This window comes from Calidris pugnax, unplaced genomic scaffold, assembly GCF_001431845.1.
Source record: "Calidris pugnax isolate Ruff unplaced genomic scaffold, ASM143184v1 scaffold29, whole genome shotgun sequence".
In the NCBI taxonomy this organism is placed as follows: Eukaryota; Metazoa; Chordata; class Aves; order Charadriiformes; family Scolopacidae; genus Calidris; species Calidris pugnax.
This window is the reverse complement of record NW_015090768.1, coordinates 915358-942809: the sequence shown is the minus strand read 5'-3', so window position 1 is coordinate 942809 and position 27452 is coordinate 915358. Positions and strand designations below refer to the sequence as shown.

Sequence of the window (27452 nt, the reverse complement as noted above, 5' to 3'; positions counted from 1 at the left end):
CATAGTGCATATATGACATGCATATCATGACACGTTACGTGCAATTTACAAGGAGTTAATTTAAATTTTTGGAAGAATATTAATTTTTTTTTTTTCATTTCATACACGAAACCCAGTGTATTAAAACTATTAATACAGCAGTTTAATTAGGAATCCTCATGTAGGAACCAGGACACAATGCAATAAACACACATAAATTGAGGGCACGGTCTGGCGCTTCCTGGCATGTAGGAATGTCTGAGACGAGATTATAAGCGTGTTGCACTAACCATGAGTTCACAGTTGGATGCTTATTCAATAAAGTGGTTCTGTTTAGCTGCAGCAATTAAATTAGCACAGAACATACTACCACATCTCTCACACACCTTGCTAGGGCTCCTTTCCCTTCCAAGTGTCACCTACTGACCTCTCCTGCATCTCCTCACCGTTATTTGAATAATTACTAAGAAATCTAAGATTTCTATGTAAACCTGAACATCAGTAACACCTGTGGATCTTACAACCAGCAACTCGACACAATTTCTTTGGCAGCTCTTAACAACAGGCATGGATGCTCCCTCTGTATTACAAGTTTTCTTGAGAAAGGTACCACTTACCAGAGATGTTATTCATAGCATTCCTAAAAATCCTAGGCAATGTATAGGAGGTGCTCTTCAGAAAATGAAAATAATTCCTTTACTTAACAATAAACGCACACATATCGACTAGAGAAGCAATGATTGTTTTCATCTTCTGCAAGGTGAAAGCTTCTGTGAATCCAGACTTTTGTGGGTGTCTTCAGGGGACACACCGAGATCACACGTGTAGCAGTGAATTTCATGCTTCTACGAACAGTCTCTTAAATAGAGTTGTCATTTCTATAGATGTACAGATTAAATCTACATGCAGAGCAACAATCACTCGCTTTCCTGCCCTAATTTGACAAGTGCTCAGGCAGAGGAGATGAGGAGAGGCTTGCAGAGAGTGGGGTTGGGGTTGTACCCCTGACCCAACCAGGACACCAAACAATGTACCCTATGGCCTGACTCTTAGAGCCTGGATCTCCAGTGCCATAGGGCAGAGCTCAGTCCCGTCCCTGGCCCAGGATCTGGAGCAGCTTGTCAAGGGCTTCTGGTGGCAACATTTCACCCCATGTCTTGCTGCGGGGAGCAGGAGCCAAGCATTGGCTCCACCTTCCTCCTCATTGATGAAAGGCAGGAAAATCCTTCTGCCTCGACTCAGCTCTGATAAGGGAAAGTAAGAAGTCCACTACCAAGTGTGGCTTCTGGCCAGGAGACATCTTGGTAAGGCCAGTGCTGCTTTAGCAGCAATAGAGACCATCTCAGTTTTGGCTGCTTGAGAAAAACAGCGGAATAAACCGACCTTGCTGCCAATGGTTAATGATAACTCCCTCCCCTTGCAATCGCCTTGCAAATTTGTTTGTAGGAAAAATGCCTTTTGTCTTGAATTAAGATTGCAGTAATTGAAAAAAGCAAAATCTGCTTAATTAAAAAAGGGCTATTCCATTCCCCATTGGCTCCTCACCCCTGGAGATGGAACCTCTCACCCTGGGCACACATTATAACTCCCCATCTCCTGGGTTTAATGAATCAGCAAATCCATGCTGTATTTACAGGAAAGGGCTGCATTATTCTTCTTCTTAAGTACCAGAAATCCTGGGAAAAGCCAGTGTAGGCAGTGCTAAACATCTCATCAACCAGGCCCGTAGATGGCAGGATGGGACTGTCCAACAAACACTCCTCCTGCAGCTGTTCTGGGAGGATCATGTACTTCATACCCACAAAAAACAACACATTTGGATGATACAGAGGACTTAGCCATGAATAATTAGCAAATTGCCATTCATTATTAATTTATTGGAACCACTGCTTCTCTGTATTTTTCCCGCAAGGCTCAGTCTTTCTATTTTACAGCTGCTGGATTTATTATTAATAGCTAGATCTTAGGCATGGCCAACAAGTCTTCACTTAGGGATATGATAAATTTGCTACAGGATCTGGGATGTTCACAACTCCCCAGACGTGAGGTTATCCTGCAAACTGACCTGGGCTGTCTGTCCCCTGGAGGGAGGTGGCTGTGGGTGACCTTCTGCTGGGCTCACAGCAGCAGCGGGGTTGTCCTCTGGCCATGGGAGAGCAGCCATACCCCAGACAAGTCCTTCTTCTACCCCATCGACCCCACAGGCACCATCAGCTCCATTAATCTATCATCTCCTTCACTCAGTCCACGTCGCAGCCACACAAAACTCAGCTTTTACCTCATCCTGACATCCCTTTACCCGCTTTATGACTTTCTATTAGCTCAAGGTTGCCTTTATGGATCACAGAAAGCCAGAGCCCTCCTGGTCATAGAAGAAATAATCCTTTTTCTGGTGTCCTTGAGTTTTACATCTGCCTAGGATGCAGACACCAGTCACGGTGAATAAGCTTAGCTCTGCCCCCAAACCTCCCAGCTGCGCACAGCTACGATGGCATTTGTATATCATACAGGGATGTGCAAAGAAAGAAAATACAGATTTTCTAACTCTGCTATACATATTTTTCTTTAAAAAAACCAAACCCAAACCAACAACCCAGCAGCAGACAGAAACAGCAATTACTTAGTGACACTGGTCGAGGTGCCTGTACCTGACAGAGGAGGTGCTGGGCACCCACCCTGAGGATCTGAAGCCCTCCTGTGGTACCTGCACATTGTGGCAGCATTTTGATACCAGCCCCGCCATGTCTTTAGGCACCCATTTGTGGTTTCCCAGGGGAGCACAGGGGGGTCCCAAAACGGGGGCCATTACTGGCAGCTGCGCTAAGGATGCTATTCCAGCCACACTGCATCCCAGGCTGTATTCCACCAGTGCGATTAACTGTTCAAAATACATGCTGAAATAAGATGCCAACACCTAATTTTTAACATTTGTCAAGTAACACAATGATCAAATTATCCTTAACCCTGTATTGGACTAATCAAGTGTTGCAACCGACCACTGCCTGCTGACACTTCCCCCACACATACCTGAACAAGCGCATATGTTCAGCTGTCATTGCCAAAAAATAAAATGTAAATAGCTTTTCACAAGAGAAAATTCCCTCTGAAGGATCAAGGAGTTGATACTTAATAAGTTGCTTCCCTGTGATTTTTCTTATTTGACTTTTTAAAGTCATACTCTTTCTAGATAACATTATTGCAAACTACGAGCAAGGAAAAAACTCCACCAAATGATCTTCATTCCCAACTGAAATCTAGATCACCACCTTTTGGAAACCTCTCCTTGTTTTGACTAGATTGAAAGAAAAAACCATAGTATAAAATAAGACATTTCTTCTTGGTCTCTCAGTCAAGCCTCTGAGCTAACACCACCCCCATATTTCATTCCGTGAGGTCAGGATCAGACCCAGATTCCAGTATTTTCTCTCAGACTGTTCTGCTTCACACCCCCCATCTCCTTCATGATGAAGAAGATCTATTTTTATGATTTGTAAGTACTTGGTACTTATTTGACGTTTTCCACCCCTGCATCTCCAAGTGCTTCTCAATGGTGGCTACATGGTACCTCAACAATTTAAAGCTGATAAAATCCTGTCAGGAGCTGAGAGACAGATTCGGCTCCATTCTGTTCAAAATCAAACCAAACCTTCATTTTACCTTCTCTGAATTGAAAATACACCAAATACTATCTGCTTCTGGAATAATATTCCTTTGTTTTCACTTCTTGCATTTTATGTTTAAAACAGATGTAACGATGTTTCCACATTGTTAGTGGTTTCTCAAATATTAAATAAAATAGCAGCACAGGTTTCATGCTATTTTCTGCTTATTATGTCTCTTCTGCAGTAATTTAGAATACCCTGGCAATACATATCATACAGGAAGTATATTGAGAAGGAAGTTTCATGGCAGGAAGGCAATAACCTTATAATTTAAGCAGCTGAAAAATCTACATTTCCACTCAAAAAGGAATATCTTTATGCAGAGAAAAGCTTGTAGGATGAATTCTAAGTTTTGTCTTTCACTTTTGTCACTATTAAAACAGATTAACATCGAAGTTCAACTACAAACATCCCCGGGTGCCAGTAGCAGATGGCTGGATATTCAACAAATGCAAAATACTACAAACGCACAGACAGAAATATCTTTCAAGCAGGACATTTGAGGCCCATTTCAGGTAACCTTCATGCTAAGAATCTCAGTGCTTTGCTTTACTTTGCCTGTTACAATGCTTATTGTCTTTCCCAGAAGATTTAACTTCAGGTCCTCATGACTTCTCTGTGCCAGAGGCCAAGGACGGACAGACCGACCCGGGAGCAGGGCTCTGGCAGACCCTGGCTGTCCATCTCAACACACTCCTTATTTTTAACTTTATTTACAGCAGTGCCTTCGTGATCTGGTATTGCTGTTCTGAGCAGAAAGGCTTTATCATGCTAATTTTGTTTCTATACCATGGCGGCGGGTTGGGTTTAGTTGTGGGTTGTGTTTTTTTTTTGTAGATTCATAACTCATTGATACCTCCAAAATACAGCATCACTTTTAACAGAAACCCTTCTGCAGCACAGAATAAACAACCAGGTGTGTTATTTCCCAGTACAGAGGAACACAACGGTATTTATACACCTTGTGAAGAAACCAAAGGGGAAAAAGCAAACTATTTTTTGGGTTTTTTTTGAATCCATGTATGTGGAAACAACCAACCATGAACATTCTCCACGTGTCCCCATTACTTACGGTTGAGAGGCAGGCTGGCATTGGTCGTCCCTAGCTTGTTGGCAGCGACACATGTATAGTTGCCAAAGTGCTCTTCTGTCACATTGGTAACAGTAAGAAGTGATCTTGTACTATAATTTTTAATAGTAATTCCATGTTGGCCATTGATCAGTCTAGAAAGCAAAAAAAAAAAAAAAATGTCTGTAACTCATATACCCTAAGCAATAATTTTTTTTTATCTTTAATTTTTTTACAGACATAACTGGTAGCACAGGAAGCCAATGTAGCCTGTTGAGCAAAATTATCAGTGGCTGATTGGCGAGGCCATGGGCAACACCAGAGCTGTGGGGCACCGAGGGGAACAGTTTCTGCCTGTGTGAACTACAGCTGAGAGGAAATACAGTGGGACACCCACAGCCCTCCCTGCCTGGGCACAGGGCAGGATATAGACTCTCAGAGGGAGAGATTAGGTTTTAAATTGGGCAAACAAAACTAAAAAATTAAATACCCTGTATTTGGGGCAGAAAATTGTTATGGTCAATCTTTCAGATAGTTTTTTTTTCAGCCTCTGGAGGCGACTTCTGTCCTTACACACCTCCGGCTGGTGGCAGGTAAGGATTTGGGCAGCCAGAAATGTGACTATGTAGGATTGTGACTAATGTTTATTTCACAGGCCTCTACAGCAACTAATTAGACTCCCAATTAGGAAAGATGTGCTCCAGCAGTCCTGCATCACAAGACAGCAACCTGAAGAGAGACCAGGTGCAGGATAGAAGCAAACCAAGGGCTCTCTTCAACCATTTTGGTTCCCCTGGGTTTGGGCTTCCCACCCCAAATCCCATAGGAACTGTGTGGGTCTGATGGTGCTTCCAAAGCCATGCCAGGAACACGAGGTAACCCACGTGGAGGCAACCCACGTCTGATGGAACAGTGAGACGAGAAGGGTAACCTCGTTACTAACAAACCAGCTACAGCTGATTACTCTTAACTTCTTACATTTCACATAAAGAGCAGAGCTCTGCATTAAGTATACAATTTTTGCTTGATATATTGAAAGATATAATCCTATATCCTGGGGATGAATGCAATCTTTTAGCATTCTGTCTAAAAGCGTTTCAAGACTATCATTAATTGCACTTCTGAATATTATGGATGGAACGCTTCTCATCGTTCCTTGAGTGCCTCTGTTCCCGCTCAATCACTACACGCTGCTGCACATCCAGGGGGTTCCTCGTCCCTGCGCGGCTCGTGCTCTCAGAGGAGTCACTGCCGAGGACTTTGGTCTGCTCTGCAGAGCCCACCGGTGAGGAGAGGACACAGCACAGCCCGTGGACACACGTGGGTTTGCAAGAAATGTGAAGAATAGAATAGAAATGCCTGGTCTGAACTCATGAAGTTCAATGAGGTCTAGTGCAAGGTCCTGCACCCGGGTCAGGGCAATCCCAAGCACATATCCAGGCTGGGAAGAGAAGAGATGGAGAGCAGCCGTGAGAAGAAGGACTTGGGGGTGTTGGTGGATGAGAAGCTCTGCACGCCCCAGCAACGTGCCCTAGGAGCCAGAAACACCCCCACCCTGGGCTGCATCCCCAGCAGCGTGGCCAGCAGGGCCGGGGGGGGGATTCTGCCCCTCTGCTCCGCTCTGGGGAGACACCCCCAAACTCTGGGGTCACCACCATCACAAGGACATGGAGCTGTTGGAGCGGGGCCAGAGGAGGCCCCGGAGATGCTGGGAAGGCTGGAGCCCCTCTGCTGGGAGGGGGGGCTGAGAGAGTTGGGGGGGTTCAGCCTGGAGAAGAGAAGGCTCTGGGGAGACCTTCCAGCCCCTAAAGAAGGGGGGCTCCAGGAAAGCTGGGGAGGGACTCTGGATGAGGGAGGGGAGCCCTAGGAGGAGGGGAGATGGAGCTGAGCTGTGGGGAAGAACTTGTTTGGTGTGAGGGTGGTGAGAGCCTGGCCCAGGTTGGCCAGAGAAGCTGTGGCTGCCCCATCCCTGGAGGGGTTCAAGGGCAGGTTGGAGGGGGCTTGGAGCAACCTGGTGTGGTGGGAGGTGTCCCTGCCCAGGGCAGGGGGTGGAATTAAATGATCTTCAAGGCCCCTTCCCACCCAAACCATTCCATGATTCTATGATTTTTTTGTCCAGAAAACAATGGGTGTTGGGGTTTCTGCCATCCCCGTGCCCCTGCCAGTGCAGCAGCAGCAGCAAAGAGACAAACAATGGGTGTTGGGGTTTCTGCCATCCCCATGCCCCTGCCAGTGCAGCAGCAGCAAAGAGACTGTGTCACCATCCCTCCATGTGCCTTTTAGGAAGTGGCTGATACTTGGAGGTGACCAGAACTGGAAGTGGAGTAAATGAAATCAATAAGCCACCTGATTAACAGACCGAGGAGTCAGCATCAGTTAGCATAAACTGAGCAGTTTTGAGGGTTTCCATTTGCAGTGGTAAGAACCATATGCTTTTACTTTTGAATTAATTACTCCCCCGTGCTGCTCTGCCTGGCTTATTGACTGAGCACAGCCTGTATTACTGGTTTGGGTTTTACCACGTTACTTCTTGGGCTGGAGCAGCGTTTTAAGTTGTGTGCAGCCACCCTACACCTTCCTTCACCTTCCTGCTTCGTGGCACCGGCTGCAAAGGGAAGGGTGATCCCCTTTTTATTCCAGAGATGATGCCTACGCATCCAAGGAAGATCATGCATCGGTGCCAGCCCCAAGGGGTGCCCACCTATGAGCTTTCATATCTGAATACCTTCCTGCTATTAGAATACGTTAAGCCACTATAAAGGGGTTTTGTTATTTCAAAAGTAGTCTTATTTGCTTTGCCAAGGATGAGAGAATGAATATTTTCAGATAGGCAGCTTCTGGGCTTCATCCCTGTGGCTGTTTAACATCTGGGATCTAATTTCTGTGTAACTCTAATATCTGAATACCTTCCTGCTATTAGAATACCTTAAGCCACTATAATGGGTTTTGTTATTTCAAATGTGGTCTTGTTTGCTTTGCCAAGGATGAGGGAATCAATATTTTCAGATAGGTGGCTTCTGGGCTTCATCCCTGTGGCTGTTTAACATCTGGGATCTAATTTCTGTGTAACTCTATCACATCACATACTTGAGCAGTTGTGGGTTTCAGAAACTGGGAGTCAGCACACTGGAGCCCCTCTCTCTGCAGGGAATCCTTATAGTTTTAGAAGCCACGCACTTCTTGCAATTTTAAGATGCTTTTACCAACTTTTCTGCCAGATTTCTAGTCCCTTCCCAGCTCACCCCGGCTCAGGGGCTGCACAGCCTCCTGGCAGATCCACAATTGACCCCAATCACCTTGAAGACCAGCAGATTTCAGGGTGTCTTCTGATTTTACGTTTAGTTTTCAATGGCTAGTTTATGGTGAGATGATCCCTGGAGTCTGGAAACTGTGGGTTTGGGTTTACATTAATCTAAGGAACACCAATATTGGCTAGTTTATGGTGAGATGATCCCTGGAGCCTGGAAACTGTGGGTTTGGGTTTACAACAATACATTTTACAGCCCCAAAATGCTCGCTTCAGACACTGAACATGTACTTAGGGTTTCGGATCTAACTCCCACTCTTCATTTATTCAACAATTGATCAATTTAGATCAAAAGATCTTAAAAAAAAAAAAAAAGTGTCCCAATCCATGACTAACTGAAGAAAATGGGGTTCTCTCCATTCTATTAGCAAGAAATACAGCCGGGTGTGCACTCCCAGTATAGAAATTTACTCTTGTACTATATCTGCAAATTATCTGCAGGATAACGTACACGCTTCTCTGAACCACCTACGAAAGCTGACTCTTCTCAGTTTTGCCTTAAAACAATAACTGAGCTGTCTCAGGCTCGTTTGTGCTGGCTTTCTATCACCCAGACATAAAGAGGTAATACTGGAAAAAAAGAACCTCCGCTTATGTTTTTTCCCCTCTTTCCTGCAAGTGGTGGAGGTTCAGAGGCCCCCAATACCTTTGTAGTCATATGTGTCTAGCATATCTGTCAACAACAGTTTATCAAAAAAGGATGGACCATCAGATCTAGCACAATATTTGAGCAGCAGGACACAGTGGGACAGCACATTTCTTGCTGGTTATAGCAAGCCCCAGGTGATGCACCAACTGAAACAGAAAACAGAAGGCACAACTTTGGGGTCCAGAAATGCTCTTTCCCGCTGCTGCCGTGGCACTGAACGTGCTCATGAGGAAAGGAATCGGTCGACGTTATAAATAGAAAGGTGATTATCCCTCTGGAAATGGCTAATTGAATCCAGAGCGGTAAAACCTGCGCCACGATACTTTCCACATACAATACATTTCTGCTGCAGCTCCCTCCCGACAAGCGTACATTATATTATGTATCTTTGAAAATTGGATGCACAATAATTTCTCCTACAGAGGAAAAACATTCAATGTTGTATACAGAAAAGCCTAATTGATATTGTTTTTAGGAATACTTTAGGATATGGCCAAAGTGCAATAGCTGTGACTGCTCTGAGGACTCAGGGAGATGAGCAGCTAATGCTCCTCAAGGGGAGCAGCTGGGCAGAGAGGAATGAGCTGACAGATGGCTTTCTGTGAAAAACGGTCATTAATATTCTCATGTCAGCTCCCAGGTCTAATGGGATGTGTGAGCTGAGAAACCCACCACTGGGAAGGCAGGAAATTCCAGAAGCTAGGAGGTGCCTATGGACAGTGGTTTACAAGGGACAGCATCCACTTCCTTTTGCATTGATATGTAAACTTCACAGAAACAAACTCTTAGATAAGCTAAGAGCTGTCAAATAAAAATTTCCTATTGAAAAAAATATATATTTGCTTGTTCAATGAGCTGCTTTTAAAATAAAGATGACCCTGCAGAGGTGGCTGTTACCATAAAATAGCACTAGCAACCTCAAGGTGAACCTGGTTGTCAACAACCCAAGGCACGTGGTCAATTTTTAGGTTTCCAGCAGAGCACACCCCCTGAGCCCCTCGGGGATGCTGTGATGTGCAGCAGCTCTACTCCAGCCTGTGGACAATAAACCTGTGGTCTAGACCCCATGATGGCACAGCTGGCTGAAAATTTGTAGACATTAAGCTTTGCTTGAAAGCCTTGTTCATGAGCCAACCTTCCCACACCAACACCCTTAGCAGGAAAACCTATTAAGATGATTTTTAAATTTTTTTTTTTTTAATAATTTCAGTAGACTTTTTCAGTGCGTTTCTGGTTATTATTCTTAAAAGGCTGTAATTACTAAAGTAATTTTAAATGTTAGGCTCATTATCGCAATTATCACTATCATGGCCAGACTGATAACGCTTCATTTTGGAGCACAGAAAACTACAACCCCAAGGAAACCCAGAAACTCCCCCAAAAGCAGCTCTTGGTAGCTGACACCTCCAAGCACCCATTGTTCAAAGCTCAGGAGACATTTCAGGAGAACCTGCTGGACTTATCCTGAACCTGCAACCCCATCTGGTGGGAGGTGTCCCTGGCCCAGGGCAGGGGGTTAGAACTCGATGATCTTGAAGGTCCCTTCCAACCTGAACCATTCTCTGACTTGTCACCCCGGAGGTACAAGCCCAGCGGGGTGGTCTCCTCTCTCTTCCACCCATGGCATCCCCAGCAGCAGGAGGGGGTCGGCGAGCGCCAGCTACTTACTTCCTCTCTCCTTTGTACCACTCAAAGACCGGGGCAGGAACTCCTGCACCTTCGCACCGAATCAGGCCGTTCCCTCCGAGCACCACACCGCTGGATTTAAGTTCCTGAATTGTGGGGGCAACTGAAAAAAAAGAATTGTAAAAAACGGACATTTGCATCTCGATAGGCAGATTTGCTCAAACGCCGCCGTCTCCTGGGCACGCTCTGTGGTGCTCTCCACCAGGCGCCTCTTTTCCAGCTCAGCTCACGTTCAACCACGTTTTCTTCCAGCAGTGCAAAAATTATCCCACACAGCAGATTCTGTTATATATTTTCTGTGTATCTGGTGTAAAAAAACACAACTGAGACATGAAGAAATATCAATCCCATACGCAAACAAAAGCCGTTTTTCCCAACTCGCTCAACATGAAGTAGAACTATTTGTAAGCGTTAAGTGTTGCACAAGTGTATTTAAACCCGAGAAACAGAAATAAAGCAGATGGAGCCCCAAGGGTGGTGGGGGCCGAGGGGTCTCTCTGGGCTCGGGGTCAGGGTCCAGAGCAAAGACAGGGCCAGCACCACTCGTCTTCTGCATCAAGCCTTCTGCAAGCACCCCATAGACCACATGGGCTTAAGTGGCCCTTGAGACCTTGTTTTACACATTAAAAGAACAAACTTACCTTCGCAATTATAAACCAACTGTAAATACCAAACAACAGCATGACTTTTCCAGTATTGCAAGGGGTATAGATTTATTGCAGTAAATGTATTTTGTCTTTTTAAATTGCAAACGTTGTAAATATCAATAAACGTTTTAAGCTTAGAACTGCAGGTACAAATAAAGATAAGAAGTGATTGTCAGTTTTTCCAGTTGCCAGAGAAAGGCAAGCGTAAGCTGAAAATAAAGCACAACAAATTCCACAGAAAAGAGACTATCAAAGGAAAGGCTGAACAACAATTGCCTCCTCCCTGGAATTTCTTTTACATTTTCTGTTTTTAAACCATAATTTATGTGCATTGTAAAAACACCATAAAAACCAAAGCACAGAACTTATAAATAAAAATCTGTTTATTTTTTTTTTTCTCTCAAGCAGTTTTCCAGATGTTGCTTTAAGGTGTTTATGTGCACGTAAAAAGCCGACTGCCTCTCGTCTGCCTCCTTCACCGCCTGGCCCAGCGCTCAGAGACCATCATCTTTGACAGGTACCCAGCCACACCAAAAAGCCATCAGACACATGCAAGAGCAGAGCGAGGGCCAGGTTCCCCACACGGCGGGTCAGCTCCATCCCACCCCTGAACTTCACCGACACCCTCAGCTTTTCCAGATGTGGAGGACACGGCGCAGGAATCCAGCTGTCAGAGCCCAGGGGCAGGAAACACACACTCTAGTGCCCACACACTCTCGGTGCTGAATAAAATCATTTTGGGTGGAATTAAGCAGAGAACTGGTTCTCTCTCACCCATCACTCACATCCTACCCCAAGTCAGGCAGACAGACTGCAGTTTCCCACAGCCAGCAAACACACCCTCTGCCTTCTCTTCCCAATAATTACATCGAACCAATCCATAAATTCATTAACTTTCAACCAGTAAAGTTAAAATTTCAAGAGGATAATAAATGTATAACCAATTTAACATGACTACTTCTCCATAATCTGCAGAGGAAAATAATCGGATTTTTGGTGTTAGTCCATAAAAACAACAGGGACATATAAAGCTCACTCCTTCCTGGGAAATAAAGCTGTTCACGCAGACAAGACTTTTGAAAAATAACTTAAAGCAAGACTGGTCACACAAAGAGCTGTGAAGGGGTCACATTTTGCCTCTGCTTCTCCAGCACCGTGCGAGCAGCTGCTCAGAGCACCACAGGGCTCAGCTGGTTCTTCTGGAGTGCTCAAAAGAGTAATACCAAAATTATGCAAGCCCTTTAATATCAGGAAACAGTACTTTATTCACCCCCTTTTCCACATCATCATGCAGTGACTCCTCAGAAAGCTTTGTAGTAAGAAGTAAACATTGTACAAAGGAAGTGGAAATATTTAGGTTTTTTTTCCCCAATTCAGAGTGGGTAGGATTATTAGCAAAAAACTGAGTTTGGAATGAATATGCTGCACTGTGTGCCCACTATACAGACAATATTTAACTCTCATGAGTTAAGTAGAAAAGAGCAAATAGAGGGCCAGCAACAGCCTGAGTCATGTAGAAAGTCTTTTTTTTCCAAAAAGTACCTCCTCCACACATCTCAGCGTGGCCTGCCCATCTTTTGCTTGGTGGTTTTTTTTGGGAGATTTTTGTTTGCTTGTTTGTTTGTAAATAAATGCAGAACATCACTGTCAAAAAATTTTAAAGCTAAATGAAGCATAATAACAGACATTTTGCCAATGTTCTTTCATGCGGGAGCCCCAGGCTCTGCGCTCCCAGAGCAGCTGGGAAGGGGGTGCCGGATGGATCCCAGCTACAAATCACAAATCCAGGCTTTGCTGTCCGGTGAGGCAAAGCTTTGTTTGGAAAAATACTGAGAAACTTCTGAAAAGAGGTTTTCTTAGATCTCCCCCCTCAGAAGGATTTCAGCCTCTGTTTGTTCAGAATAAAAATAAAAATCAATATTCTCCGCCCTAGGAAATCCCCGGTTAAGGCTGGAATGAAAACACAGAGCGAAGACAGCTTAGAGCCACCGTTCCTTCAGATTTTTCATCGCCAGGTTGTTTCCCTGCTTTGAGCCCTCACAGAAACGGTGTGACGCAGGCACATTGCTGCTGCACTGATTAGTAACGTGCTGAGCCAAAAAATCCATCAGCCCCCACCGCTCCCGTCAGCGGGGACAAGTGAATAACTCCAGATGAAATTACACACCTAAATACCCGCTGCTGCCGGTTGCCAAGGTTTGTTTTGGAAAGGAAAGAGACAAACACCTGGGAAGGGATTCTGGGGCCTCCACTATTTCAATTTTATTTTTTTTTTCCAATGTTTTTCCATGCAGTCAGCAAAGGCCCGTTTTTGAGAAGCCGCTGTTCTCTGAGTTCTTGTGCCTCTGGGGCTGCACATGTTTTAATTTGAGGTTACGACGATCAGAAGATAGACTATGTTGAACTAAATACATATAATTTGGCAAGAGGAAAGCTCATGTGTCGTGTTAACAAGTGCTCAGAAGGTTCAAGTCAACTCCACCATCACAGTGACCCAATATACATGGGTTTTGAGATAATCTCCCCAACACCAGAGCAGCAAGTCAACTCCACCATCACAGTGACCCAATATACATGGGTTTTGAGATAAACAATCTCCCCAACACCAGAGCATCCCAGTGCAGTGGGATAGAATCATCATAGAATCATCTGGGTTGGAAGGGACCTTCCAGATCATCCAGTCCAACCACCAACCCAGCACTGCCCAAACCCCCACTGACCCATGTCCCTCAGCACCACCTCTGCCCGGCTTTGAAATCCCTCCAGGGATGGGCGAGATCAGCCGTACCACCCAGGAGAAGAGAGGAATGGAGGCTGACAACATCCCTCCTCCAGCCAGGGCTGGTGGGCATGGGTTTGGAAGAGGTTACAGTAAACATGCAGAAAATAACATTATTTTTCCTCCCAGGCAGCACCCCAAGAAAGTAGAAAATCCCAAAATTCATGTGGCAATGCTTCCCCCACCCTGTTCCTCCTCTCTGCAAATTTTGCAGCACTGATTACCCCTGCCTGACCTCCTCCACCTCATTAGATCCTTCTGCAGCTCTTTACAGCTTATTTTATTTTTTGTATTGACAATAAACTTGCCAGCACCTTTGTTTAGGGTGTTATGAACAGCATGGGGTCTTTCTGCCCCACACAAGGACTGGGGTGGGGGGGGGATCTGACCATCCTAAATTACTGAAAGGGATGATTTAAACCTTGCTCAATCCCAACAGCAATTAGAAGCCTTCCAAAGCCCCTTGGCTTCCTGCAGGGCCCTTGTGGCCACCCCCAGTGCCACTGCCCACCCCACGGCAGGGAATCCCGGCGGCTGCGCTGGGGGTTTTACAGCTGCTTAGGGAATCCATGGCAAGAACAATTATTGACCATCGAGGAAAATGTTTTCATCCGTGGGTTTAATAATGATGGCTTCGGGCATTACAGAAAATTGTTTGGTATCATTAACGATACGAGGCTGCTCTGTTTAGCTGAGTGATCAAAGAGAGGCTAGCAAAAGTCCTGGGTGGGCAAGAGAAGGCAAGGGATAAACACTGGTGGACACAAGCTTAAAGGCCTGGTGAAAGTTTAAAAAGATGAAAAGGAAGAGCAGATTTAATACGTTTTAAATATTACAACTACACCTGGAAAAATAGTGGAAAAATAAGAGAAATTTTGGTTAAAGATTCAACACAAAAGAATCTGAGGCTGAAGGGAGGCACAGGGTAGGCAAGGCTCCAGCAAGCCTTCCCTCAGGCTCCACAAATGAAGGCTTTTCCAGGCTTTTCCTTCCAAGTGTTACATGGGAAAAGATTCCAGTTTTGTTGCAGAGACACAGACCAGCTTCCGAGTGCGTGCGAAGCACTTCATTATAAATAATTATAAACACACAAGTGAGCAAGAAAATAACAACTTGTCTCAAAGGTATAGAGCATCAGTGGAGAGTGAAAGCGTCTACCTGGAGGAGCCTACGGGGGAGGAAGGAGGCGACAGCCACGGGTTCCCGAGGGGCAGAATATGATAGAAAAGTTATTGGTCTGACAGAGGATGCTGCAGGAAAAGGTAACAATGATGTTAACGAGACAACCTCGTGTAAAACTAATAACTTTAAAAGTATTTGCCATTTTTATATTTCCTACATAATGGTTATATAAAATAACACAGAAAAGAAATATTATTATCTGTATCTGCCAGCCCCACTGGGCTTTAGTGACTCTGCTTTGTAGGTTTGCTCTCCCTACAGCAGATCCTTGCTCAATCCTCTCCCACAGTTCATCCCTGCGGAGCAGAGCACTTAAAATAAATGCTTCATTTCTGACTTGAAAAATAAATTACTGGAACTTACTTAACATCAGCATCTCAAATACATGTAAGTGCTTTGCTGGGAAAGGCTTTCTCCAGTGGGTGCTCAGAGACTTGGCCTCACTGGGGTTTTACCGATGCCCTTTGGTGTTTGTCCCCACGTGGAATGGCTCAGGAGGCAGGGCTGTTCTTCACCCCAAAAATACATGTTTATTATGCCCACAGAATACATACCTAACTTTCCCATTTCCATGGGAAGTGTGTGAGAGGGACCAGAGCCAACACAATCCCAGAGTGGGGTAATACATGTTTATTATGCCCACAGAATACATGCTGATTTTTGGATTTCCATGGGAAGTGTGTGAGAGGGACCGGAGCCAACACAATCCCAGAGTGGGGCGAGATGGCACTGTGGGTTTGGTGTAACTTCCTAGGAATCAGGCAAGTCTCACCCAGCAGAGCACAACCTGCCTCTACAGCACCCAGCACCCGCAGGCAGCCAGGTGATGGTTACTGCTGAAACAGCATGGAAAAAGTACAGCTACCTATTCCCTCCTAATTTAGGAGGAACAGAGAGAAGCACCAGGCAGGACCAGAGCACGACGTAGCGTCAACCAGGAGAAGGATGCGACGGCTGAGTTATTCCTGCCTCACGACCAAAACCGCCATGAATCCATTAGGAAATTCACTCAGTTCAGTGTGAGAGCCCCAGGGGACGCGTTAGAGATTCCAGGAGAGGGATGCTACATCCTACACACACTCCCACGCCTGCACATCCCCTTTAGTTTTAGCAAAACAATTGAAGTTTCAATAAACACCCCTCTTACAGCCTCACATGACGGCACTGAGCGTCACCTGCTCCATCTCCCTCCCAGAGTGCTAACGAGAAGGACATGAAATCTCTCCTCTCCCAGGCTCAGAGAGCTCTCTAATTATTTTCTGCTCAGTTTCTGCTCCTCTGATCTCACCAACACGTTCTCCTGAGTCAGGAAACCAACTTCTGCAACTTATGTTCCATCCAGGAAGGATGACAAACGGCTGCTGGATCTGGGTTCCTACCCAAATATTTTCATTCCGCTTTTAAAATGTCTAAAGGAGCAGTTAAGACAATGTGGGCGATACACCAGCACTGGGGCAGGCACAGAAAGCAGGGCAAAAAAACCTCCAGCTAGAACAGGTTTCATCTTTTAACATTTTAATGAGCTTCGGGACTTTTATGCATATTAGTTATGTTGCCCTAATTACTCATTATAATTCTAATGTGCATTTTATATTTAATTACAATGCTTAAAAAGATTTGGTATGGACAGTAAATTATTATAACTAGCATGTGCATAATGATTATGAGCTGAATTTATTAACTTTTACACTAGCATTCAGGGCTGGCAACTTTCAATTTCACCTTTGTGATTAACCATATTGTCTGATTAAACTAACATTTTTGTGGCATTAATTGTAAATGTCAAAAAAGTCTTTTATTTTCCCAGTTTTCATCAGATTTTAATTTGGCATCCAAACGTAGTCTTTTGTTGGTGAAATTGCTCTCCAGTGTGCTAAGATAAAGACTTTCAGGTAAGAGAACAGGTTTTCTGAGATCTGTTTTCTGCCTCAGAAGAACAGATATGAGCAATATTCAAATATATCCATTTATATATACACACACACAGAGTTTTACCAATAAAGTAAGAAACCTTTACAAGTGAAACAGTATTGCTTGTACTTCATATAATTAATCTGGTCTTCCAATAGTCTAGTTTATTTAATTTCTCTAACTTATTCAGAGCAGCAACCCTCCCTATTCCCAAATTAATGGAGTGGTTTAATAAAAGCCTCTTCACATCGGAAACTTCTCCAGTGTGTGGCAACATTTAAGACATGCCTTTAACAACCACTGAGCTAAACAAGTAATAAGCTTATTTTTTCCCCCTCTTCTCGATGACTTACCAAAAATCCCTGTATGTAAATGTACACACCCAGACCCCACTGAATAAATGTTTTATGCAAATATACAAGGTATCAGTAATAATTCAGTTCAACTCCTGCATTTCTAGGTGGAAACCAATGACTTCTTTTTTGTGGTTTTCCCTTTCCTTTACAAACCAGTGTATTTTAAATGCTGATTAATTAAACAATTGTGTAGATACCTCACATTAGCTGCCAGCAAGGGAGCGGATTCTCAAGCATCCCCTGCGGGCAGCCTGGCATGTCACAGGGTGCATCAGAATTTCCCCAAACCTGCACCTCCCTCAGCTACACCTAATGCATGGCATTATTGTATTATTATATTGCTGGCTGCTGTGCAATTTATGTTTTTCAATACAATACCTCCCAGCGATGAGAGGAAAGCTTAAAAGCCACAAGTAATTATGTGGGAGAAAAAAAAAAAGAATCAGCAACACAAAATAATACTTAATAAATAATAGGTGAGCAGACAGGAATTCTTAACAATGTGTTTTACAAGTATCTGAGTGACAAGAAAGAAGAGGAAGAAACTTAACAAAGCCTCCCTGAGCCAGCAAAGCAAACAAAGTCTGCCAGGGAGCTAGAGAAGGAAACGCGGAGGTGGAACCACTGCTTTGGTTTTCTGTCCATCAGATTTTATCTTCCCCTTTCAGCTATTTAATCCTTCTGTTTTCCTGCACAGCATTTTTCTAGTCGTGATCCCTTGAAGGTAGCTCCGCAGATGTGGTTTTATCCCCCTAATGAAGGAGCTGCTGTAGTGTGGGGACACAAGCTCTGTCCTGGAGCAGCTCATGCTGAAGGTGACAATGTCCAGGGGACACTCACAGGCATCTCCCCTGTGTCCCTGAAGTAGGGAACCAGGGTCCCCATGGTCACTACACCAACAAATACTTGTGTGTGTGCATTGACAGGGTCACACCAAACCCCCTTCAGCCTTGGATCTGGGTGGAAACAGCCCCTGCACCATCAGTGGGGTGCTGCCCCCAGGGGGGTTCTCCCGTGCTCCCTTTAGCCCAGCTGGGGTGACTCTCCACAGAATTGTCTGGATTGGAAGGGACCTTCTAGATCCAGTCCAACCATCAACCCAGCACTGCCCAAACCCCCCACTGGCCCATGTCCCTCAGCACCACCTCTGCCCGGCTTTGAAATCCCTCCAGGGATGGGGACTCCACCACTGCCCTGGGCAGCCTCTGCCAAGGCTTCACAACCCTTTCCAGGAAGAAATTGTTCCCAATATCCATCCTAAACCTCCCCTGGCACAACCTGAGGCCAATTCCTCTTGTCCCAGGGCCTGTTCCTTGGGAGAAGAGACCGACCCCCCCCCCCGGCTACCCCTTCCTTTCAGGGAGTTGGAGAGAGCGAGAAGGTCTCCCCTCAGCCTCCTTTTCTCCAGGCTGAACTCCCCCAGCTCCCTCAGCCTCTCCTCACAAGACTTGTGCTCCAGACCCCTCACCAGCTCCATTGCCCTTCTCTGGACACGCCCCAGCCCCTCAAGGTCTTTTCTGTTGTGAGTGTCCCAAAACTGGACACAGCACTCAGGGTGGGGCCTCACCAGTGCTGTCCCATAACTATGTGCCGTTTGATAGAACAAGTCCTTACACCATATAAGAATTCATAATACAAACAAAAACCTCATCTCCACGAGCTCCCAGATATCAGGGACATGAGAGGAGCTGGGGAAGGAGAGCAGGGCAGGAGCATCTCCGACCTGCATTTGTCCAGCAGCTTCATGCTCGCCGTTTCCTCAGGCGTAACTGAAACCACGATGAGTAAACATGAAACAAATCCTGCATTCGCATACAAGACTTGTCGGTAATTTAGAAGGAACAGATGCACAAAACATAAATGGGGATATAAATGTTCGGTGTTTGGCGTTGTGTTTGATACAGTGGAGCTGGTTTTAATCTTTCATTGGCCAGTGCAGCTTGATTCAAATTCAACTGAAGTCAAACTCTTTATATTGGCTTCAGTGGGCTTTGAATGAGGCCCAGAAAGATCTGCAATAAAAGAGAATTTCACAGTTTTCAAAACAAAAAAAAAGTTAAAAAAACCCCCACAACTTGAAAGAGCACTAGTGTAACAAAGACAGCTCTTGTCATGTAATCCCTCTTTTTATACACTACTGCTCTCACTGCTGTAATTTGAGGGAGAAGTTGTCATCAATACTTTCTCATCAGCAAAGAACGGCCGAGCATCTGTAATTACCTGAGTCGAAAGAACAAACTTTTATGTCTCATGGCATAAAATACAGTATTGACGGGACCCAGCAGACCCGCCGATGGTCTTTTTTGGAATATATGAAAGGGATCTATTAGCAAAGGGTTTAAACCTCTCCGTGTGGGAGGTGGAGAGGCACAACTTCTGAGTCCCGAGTCCTACACGGCCCCACAGAGGCAGCGAGGAAAGCCCAGGATGCGGAGCTTTGTGCTGAAAGGCAGGGCAGTGTCTTCTCAACCAACAACTGTGCGGCTTAAATAGTGGGAAAGATGAAGATATTTAGCTCCATGCTGTTAAATATTGCAGCGCTCCACATACAGGAGGAAATCTACATTTCCAGGTAACACCAAAGGACCAGAGGTTTCCATGCAGAACAGGACAGAGGGGGAAGAAGGATGATGTGCTGTTGTGTCTGTTTGCCCAGAGGAGCCGGGCATCCTACCTGGGCTCCCCAGCTCCCCACCAGGCACTCCCACCAGCACAACTCCCTCTCTTGGCCTTTCCTACTGGAAAAGCTTCTGCACAATTAACATGCCCTCACTCTCTGCTGCCATTCCTTCATCTCAGCAATTTATTCAAATGTGCGCATGGAGGTGAAAGGGGAAAAATGAGAATCAGCATCCCCGAGTGGTGCTAAGGGAGGAGGAGGAGGGGGGGGGATGCTTTCATACAGCCGATGCCAACCCAGAAGGAAGAGTTGGCCGAGAGCCTGGGTGTGAACAAACACAAGAGCTTTTACTCTGCTATTTCTCTCCCTCTAAGGAAGATAAAAGCAATGGACTTCAACAAATTCCAGGAATTACTAAGTAGATCTTTTGGCAGTAAAGCTGAGGAGAAAGTGAATTAAAGTGAGCTGGTATTTTTCCAAGGAAAGAGTGTTTGGAACAAAAATGTAAAAAAAAAAAAAAAATCTCAGAGCGGGTCAGAAATGCAGCGAGAAACCTGCTTGAGCCCCACTGGAGCACATCCAGGAACCCAGAGCACAACAGCAGATAAACCAGGCAGGAGATGTCAAGGGCAACTGGACACCACACCATACCTACGTTATGAATATCAAAGAAAAAAGCCACCCTGCTGCTCAGTGCCACCCCCGTATGGAACCTGAAAATGCTACATGATCACCTATCAAAAACCTCAACACTGGACCCAAAACCAGCTCTGGGGACCCACATCCCTTTGGCTTGGCAAGGAGCTTTCTGATGACAGTTTTCTCAATATCTCTGCACCTTCACCATGGACTTATTCCTCATCCGTATTTCCCATGCTTGTACCTGTGTCACACGTCAAAAGCTTATACATGCCAACAGATGACATCATCTGCCTTCCCCAGCTAAAAGTGGGAATTAATGAGACAACATGATTTGCTGTTGATGAACCCACAGTAGCTGTTACCCATCTCAGGTCATCCCCCAGGTACAAACACATCTTGCTACAGTTCCAGAGTGTGTCTGAGGATGGGAGACACTTCAGGCAACTGACAACAGGCACCTGGGGCCTCGGTTCCCTGGACCTCACCCAGCCTTTCCAAGGTCTCAGAAATAACAATTTCTTCACCTTTTGCTCTGTGTAGATCTTCAATTAAGGTTATTATCCTCATCTGATGACCTAAGGCAACAATTAGCTTCTGGAAGACAGATCTCTATCTACTATAGGTTAAGCTGCTGTTGGTATACAGTCCTAGTGGGTTACAGGTGACCAACCCTCACTTCTTCTGAGCTGGTGGATTTAGGGGTACATTGCATCACTAGATGCATGAGATGGAAGGAAAAAGGAATCAGCTCTTCCCCCTCTCCTTTATGGGCCAGGCAAGCAACGATCAACCAAAATCAAAGCAAGGGAGGGTTAGGTCTGGAAGACATTGCTGGAAGAGATTGCTTAAGGAGATTGTCAAGGTGCTCCTTTATTTTTTTATTTTAAACAAAAAGGCTGACAATTTGAATACCGAGATGCATGAGATGGAAGGAAAAAGGAATCAGCTCTTCCCCCTCTCCTTTATGGGCCAGGCAAGCAACGATCAACCAAAATCAAAGCAAGGGAGGGTTAGGTCTGGAAGACATTGCTGGAAGAGATTGCTTAAGGAGATTGTCAAGGTGCTCCTTTATTTTTTTATTTTAAACAAAAAGGCTGACAATTTGAATACCGGCATCTGCACCTGGACAGCAGCATCAGCCCAACTTCTCAATTCCTCCTCTGGGTTGAATTTTTGTGGTCTCCAAGATCCTGAGATTATTAAGCATGAGAACAGCTCCTATAACGGCAAATTCCTTCACTCATTTCCGTAGATACTAGTGCTGTGCTTAAGGTTATATGCCATTTTTCAACACAATGGGGAAAAAAAAAAAGAAATTATACTCTTCTCAGCTCATAATAGTAATGGAATCTCTAGGTTCACCCTTAAAATGAGCTAAGTGCTGAAACTGGATTTGGAATTAAAAAAAAATAATTCAAAAGACAGAAGTAGAAGTTTTTCGCCGAAAACTTCTCTCGTACACCTTGGATCTGATTTGATGTATTCTACATACATAACAAAGTGGCTAGGTGTACTCACCAAAATGATATTTCTAAGGACAGAACTCATTACTACTGTATAATAAATGGAAGCATAAGTCAGAGTTAGCACCGAACAGATTGTTTGGGGTTGCAAAGACAGCAGCTGTCACAGCTTGACAGCTTTCTTGTTAGTGAATCAGCTTCACTGACAGTCTTTTTGATTGAAAACCACTGTTCGCTGACAGTGTGTTATAGCTGATATACATATGTACCTCACGGAGAATGAGAAAGAGCCATAAAAGGTCCAGTAGCTATTGCTCTATATTAAAAAAGAAGTGAAGTTTACATAAAGGCTTTTTGGTTTCTCCCCCCTCCCCTGTAATCGGCGGCAGATGTAAGCTGATAGGAACAGGACAATCCACACCAGTATGTGACAAGCACACACTCACGCTGAGCCAAGCCCTAAGTGATTTTTCTACCCAAAAGCAATAAAGCCACAGAAATACCAGTTGCTTCCAAATGCTCCCTGGAAAAGTTTGTGTAATTGAAAAACAAAGTTTGGAAATCAAATTAAATAGAATAAAATTATATTTCTGCAGCAGCCTTGAAATGCCTGCGCAAAAGCACCACCACCACCACACACCAAGGACAGCCCAGGCTTCCTCGAGCACCTCAGATAAAGAGCCACCCTCTTGGCCATGCCCTGGACTTCTCACTACACGGACGGGATCTGCATCCTTGTGGCACCAAAAAATTAGTGGGCTGTGGTGAAGGAGGTGTTGTACTGAAGAAAAAGCATCTCGGGGTCTCTCTTTCTTCTCCCCCATCTGTATTTCTTTATAAGATTTCCTATACAAAATAATTTCTTCCTCCTCAGCTTCATGGTATTTCAACAGACAAAAGCTGATGAACTGGATATAAGGGATGTCACCTTTTATTCTGAGATCATTGCTTAAAACAAAGCCCACACGATGCCGTGCTGAGGGAGGCCAAAGCCAGAAAGCTAGAGCCATTTACGGGCACCAGAAACACCCAGGGCTTTGCAGTTTGTCCCTGATGATGGTTTATATTCCCGTTAGAACTGCTCATTTCCAAAGGATGTCACGTATTTCTCAAGAGGGGACCGTAGATCCCAAGTCAATGCTCGGATGCAGACCTGACTTCACATGAGAAGTCTGGAATTATGGGATTTCCCCACTTCAACGTTTAATTGCTGCGTTGAAAGAATTCCTGATTTGCTCTTCTTCTTTAGATTCTCTTCTGCCTTTAATAATACCAGGTGGAGAAGCAGCGAGCACCTGAATTTTGGGACATGTGAGATTAAACAGAATTTTGTTCAAAATACGGTGGAGATTGGGCATTTTGAATTGTTGTTTTTTTTTTTTCCCCTCAATTTTTGAACTGCATTCTTTCAGTCTAGAAATGACTATCAACAGGTATCAAAGCCACTGCAGCAACACGGTCCGTAACGTTGGTTGTCTCTGGGCTTGTCACTGAGCCCAGCCGTGCCTGCAAAGCATCGGAGCTTTCATCACCAGAGCTCGTGTTTGCTCTACAACTCTAAGGTTAAAAAAAAAAAGTCACATCAGCCTCAAAATATTTTGTTTTTTATTTGAGGAGAGGCAGAAAATATGATGAGGAGCAGCTTTATGAATTATAATGCCTGAAGAACGACGTTGGCAATTTTCCCTTTCTTTTGCGTCAACAGCACCGCTTTGTTTTAAGCCATAAAAGCAGAAATATGACTTCTCAAAGCTCCCCTAGCTCGGATCCAGCGCCTCCACCACACACTTCCTAATACCCACCAAATTGCAGAAGTTATTAAAACCTAATTTAGCAGGCTCACCAGGGGACAAACAAGCTGTAACAATATCATTACAGTCTTATGGGGGACGGGATGTCTTGTCGAGGCGCTGAGCGTGGCCAGGGTAGGAGCCAGCGGGGACCCTCGCTGCGGGACAGCATGGCCATAGCCACACGCTCTCACCTCCTGCTAAAATGATTCCTCTGGCACAACCATTTCAAAGCAGCGGTGGCTGCTGCTGGAAAACAAAACAAGACAAAAAAAATGATTCCTCTGGCACAACCATTTCAAAGCAGCAGTGGCTGCTGCTGGAAAACAAAACAAAACAAAAAAAACCCAAACCAACGCAACAATCAAAAAAAGAATCACGGGGATTGAGAATTTTTACAAGGCTGACTCGCTCTTCAGACTCGTCTTCTCATGACCCCAGTTGGTGCCACCAACTGCACTCAAAACCCCTTCAAACCATCACCTCAAAGGCACAGCGCTTGCAAGGGAGAGGGAAAACTAAGTCTCAGGCCAACAACAACAAGGAACACCACAATTACTAGAAGAAATATTGCTTTACGACGTGTTGACTATTATGAGAAATATTTTAAGTAATTGTTTTTGCTGAAGAGCAATCTGGGCAAGTGAATACTCCTGGAAGCTGAAGAGCTCTCCATTAATTTTGGCTGTAGTTCGGAGTCTAAGGCAGCCTGCTGTACACTTCAAATTGCTTCTTGAAATGCATAAGCTCTTTAGAGATGACTCATCTTCTATTAAGACTTCAATTTTCCTGAAGGGTATTTTAGCTGGTATTTAAAGTGGGATCACCTGGAGGCTGGGGAGCCAGCAGTGGTTCAGGGCCAGGAGAAGGCTCTCACTCCAGGCAGGGGTGCTTTTCCTCAGCCACTAGAAGCACCTCCTTGCTTCGTACCCCATCGGGTTTGAGGGGGGTGGCACCACACCTGCAGATGTGACATTTTAGCACCTCCAAGGATGAAGGGAGCCAGCAGTGCACCCCGGGACACCAGACCCAGTGAGAGGAGCATGATCCTGATCCTGCTTCTGCTCCAGGAGAAAGAGCTGCAGGAAAAGCAGCTTCACCAGGGGTGGATGCAGAATCTTACTGTAACCTTGTTTTGACTTTAAAATACCAGCACAAGTGGAAAAGTATACAAAATCTATTAAAAACAAAAATCTTTTTTTTGGTGACCATTAATTCATGACCTGGTCCTCACACTTTCACCAACAATGGCCTGAAACCTTTGCATCAACCATTAACGATATATTGTTGACAAAGTTTTTTCACTGATATTAGGAGACCGTGTCATGGATGCTCTATTTGTTACAGCACAGTCTCCCAGAGATGCATAAACATAATGAACAGCATTTATTGGTAAACCATAATTATACATTATGTGGACCTGTAACTACTGGCAGAGTGTAAGTATGTGCAAATTAGTACAGCTATTTTTATTTCAAGGACTTGTTTTCCCAGGGACAAGGAGCAGAGATTATTTTCAAATGGGTAATCATGGCAGTCCTCAGAATTAACCACTGCAGAAGTGACAAATAATCAGCACCTATAGGCTTCTGAAACAATAAACCCAGATTTGAATAATAGAAACAATCGTCTCATCACTGGGTCAGAGACGCTGCTTCCCAAGAAAACAGTGCTTGAAAGAGGATTTGTTTGCACAAGCTTTAATAGCTCTCTAACTTCTCAATCTGGTTCACACCTTGGTGTTGCAGATGCTCTTTGCACAGTGAAGGGAGAACCTTGGGTGTTTTTTTGCTGTCTTAAACTCTTAATTTGCCTTTTCAGCCAAAAGCTGAGCCATCACAGCAGCAATGCTGGTGTTATGCTGGAGCATCATCCTCCCTTCCATTGAGGAAGCCAAGATGTGTCCTTGAGCTGCAGCCCCAAACACCACTGGTCAACCCCAGACCTTTGTGGAGAGAGGAGGCAGCTCACTCGAGAGGCTGCTCTCCTTACACACCTGCCCAGCACCTCTGGCAAACACAGGGTGCAGCCCCTGCTTCCCCAAAAGTGCCAGTAAAAGACCCCCAGAGACCCACTACACTTGGCAGAGCAAAGCAGGGATTTTCTTTAAGAAGATGAAAAACATCCTAGTTATCTGTTGGAGGGGTATCTTGGGCACTAATGCTCCAGCTTCTTCAAATACAAGACCTCTTTTCATGTTGCCAAAGCCCTTGATTATGTGCCGTGGCAGCAGAATGCCATCTACATGAAGGAACATTATAATCAATTTTGTCACGCTTCAATATGAGCCACACTTTTCAGAAATGTGCAGTAACTGCACAGCGGTTTGCAGAGCTTAATAGTAAACTATTACACCGCAGAAAGAAATCAATGTTAATTTAGGAACCAAATTGCACTCGAGTCAGAAACTTGAACTATATTGTTTTAATCTGACTTCTGAAATGTTAATAAAAATACCTGAAGGACATAAAATGACAAACATTGCTTTCGTCAGAGGCTTCTTTCGCTACCAGCGAGGAGAAAATACTTTCTTCAAATCAACTGCATCCTTTCCACACCCCACCATTTGAGGTGGTTTTAAATATATTTGACCAATTTTTATCTAATCGGTATATGCTGTTTTTCATTCAGTGCTGCTACGAGATAGTACAACATATAACTCGTACAAGTGATCTCAGTGATGAGAACAGCTTGCAAATTAAGTAAGAATTTAGTCCTAACAATGGCCAAAAAAACCAAATAAAAAATATCCAGAAGTAAGACAACCCCAGCTCTGATTACATTGTGCATGATCAAAAGCTCTATTTCACAAGATAGCAGAGAATTTGTCAAAGATCTTTATCTTAAGTAAAAAAACCCCACAAACCACCACTCCTGTTCTTATTTGCACTAGTTTCACCTGGAGTGTTTTTCTCACAGCTCCCCACCCGGCTGGACCCAAAGACAAGCTCTGTTGTTATCGACTCAAATCACAATCAACGTTTTCATCTCCGCTGTGCCAGCACCCCATCTCCTTTAGCTGGAGTGGGTGGCTTTGTATTCTCATATATTTGACCCACCAATACAGAAACTAATTACACTGTTATTTCCCTGCTCTCAGCTGTGTTGTGTGCTGCAGGAAAGACGTCCTCTCCATCGCTCCTCCAAAGGCCTTCCTACATCTTTTTAATTGAAATGGTAGCTCAGATGTAAGAGTTATAACTACTGAATTAGAACATCTGTACAACACAATCCAATTTTTAGTAGTAGGTTAATACAATATTTAACAATAACAGGAAAAACAAGTCCATCAAGACCACCTCTTGACTAATACACAAACCTCTGCGCCCACGTCACTCCTGACCTGCCTGTGTTGCAGACTGCAAATCTTTCCTTGGTTGCCCAAGAGCACATCATGGGGCAGCACTATTCTCACCATAAGAAAACGTTAGCACAACTCTCATCTTTTGCAACAGTTTTCAGATGAAAAAGAGCAAAGGGAGGCCACCAACCAACCCCCAGCTCTGTGCAGGAAGGGCAAAACAAAAGGGGACCAACCCTCCCAGCCTTCTTCCCACAGAAACCAGCACATTTGTGGAAAATGGGGCTGCCTGAAGTCATGCTTTGGACGCAGATCACTCCTGGCCAGGGTCATCTCTTATGCTTGCAGGCTCTGGCCCACCACGTGAGTCCATGGTGTGCACCAGCATCACCCTCATCCATGTCTCTAA

At 44.7% G+C, this 27452-nt stretch overlaps 1 protein-coding gene across 1 annotated transcript in view; it reads right to left on the bottom strand.

Annotated features, from left to right (window-relative positions):
• NEGR1 (neuronal growth regulator 1) overlaps nt 1-27452 on the bottom strand; it is a 298752-nt gene that overhangs the window by 52747 nt on the left and 218553 nt on the right. The window contains exons 5-6 of the mRNA XM_014937350.1: nt 10335-10455; nt 4714-4865 (exon numbers count right to left, since the gene is read on the bottom strand). Coding sequence (XP_014792836.1) covers nt 4714-4865; nt 10335-10455 — 273 coding nt within the window. The remainder of the gene's footprint in view (nt 1-4713; nt 4866-10334; nt 10456-27452) is intronic.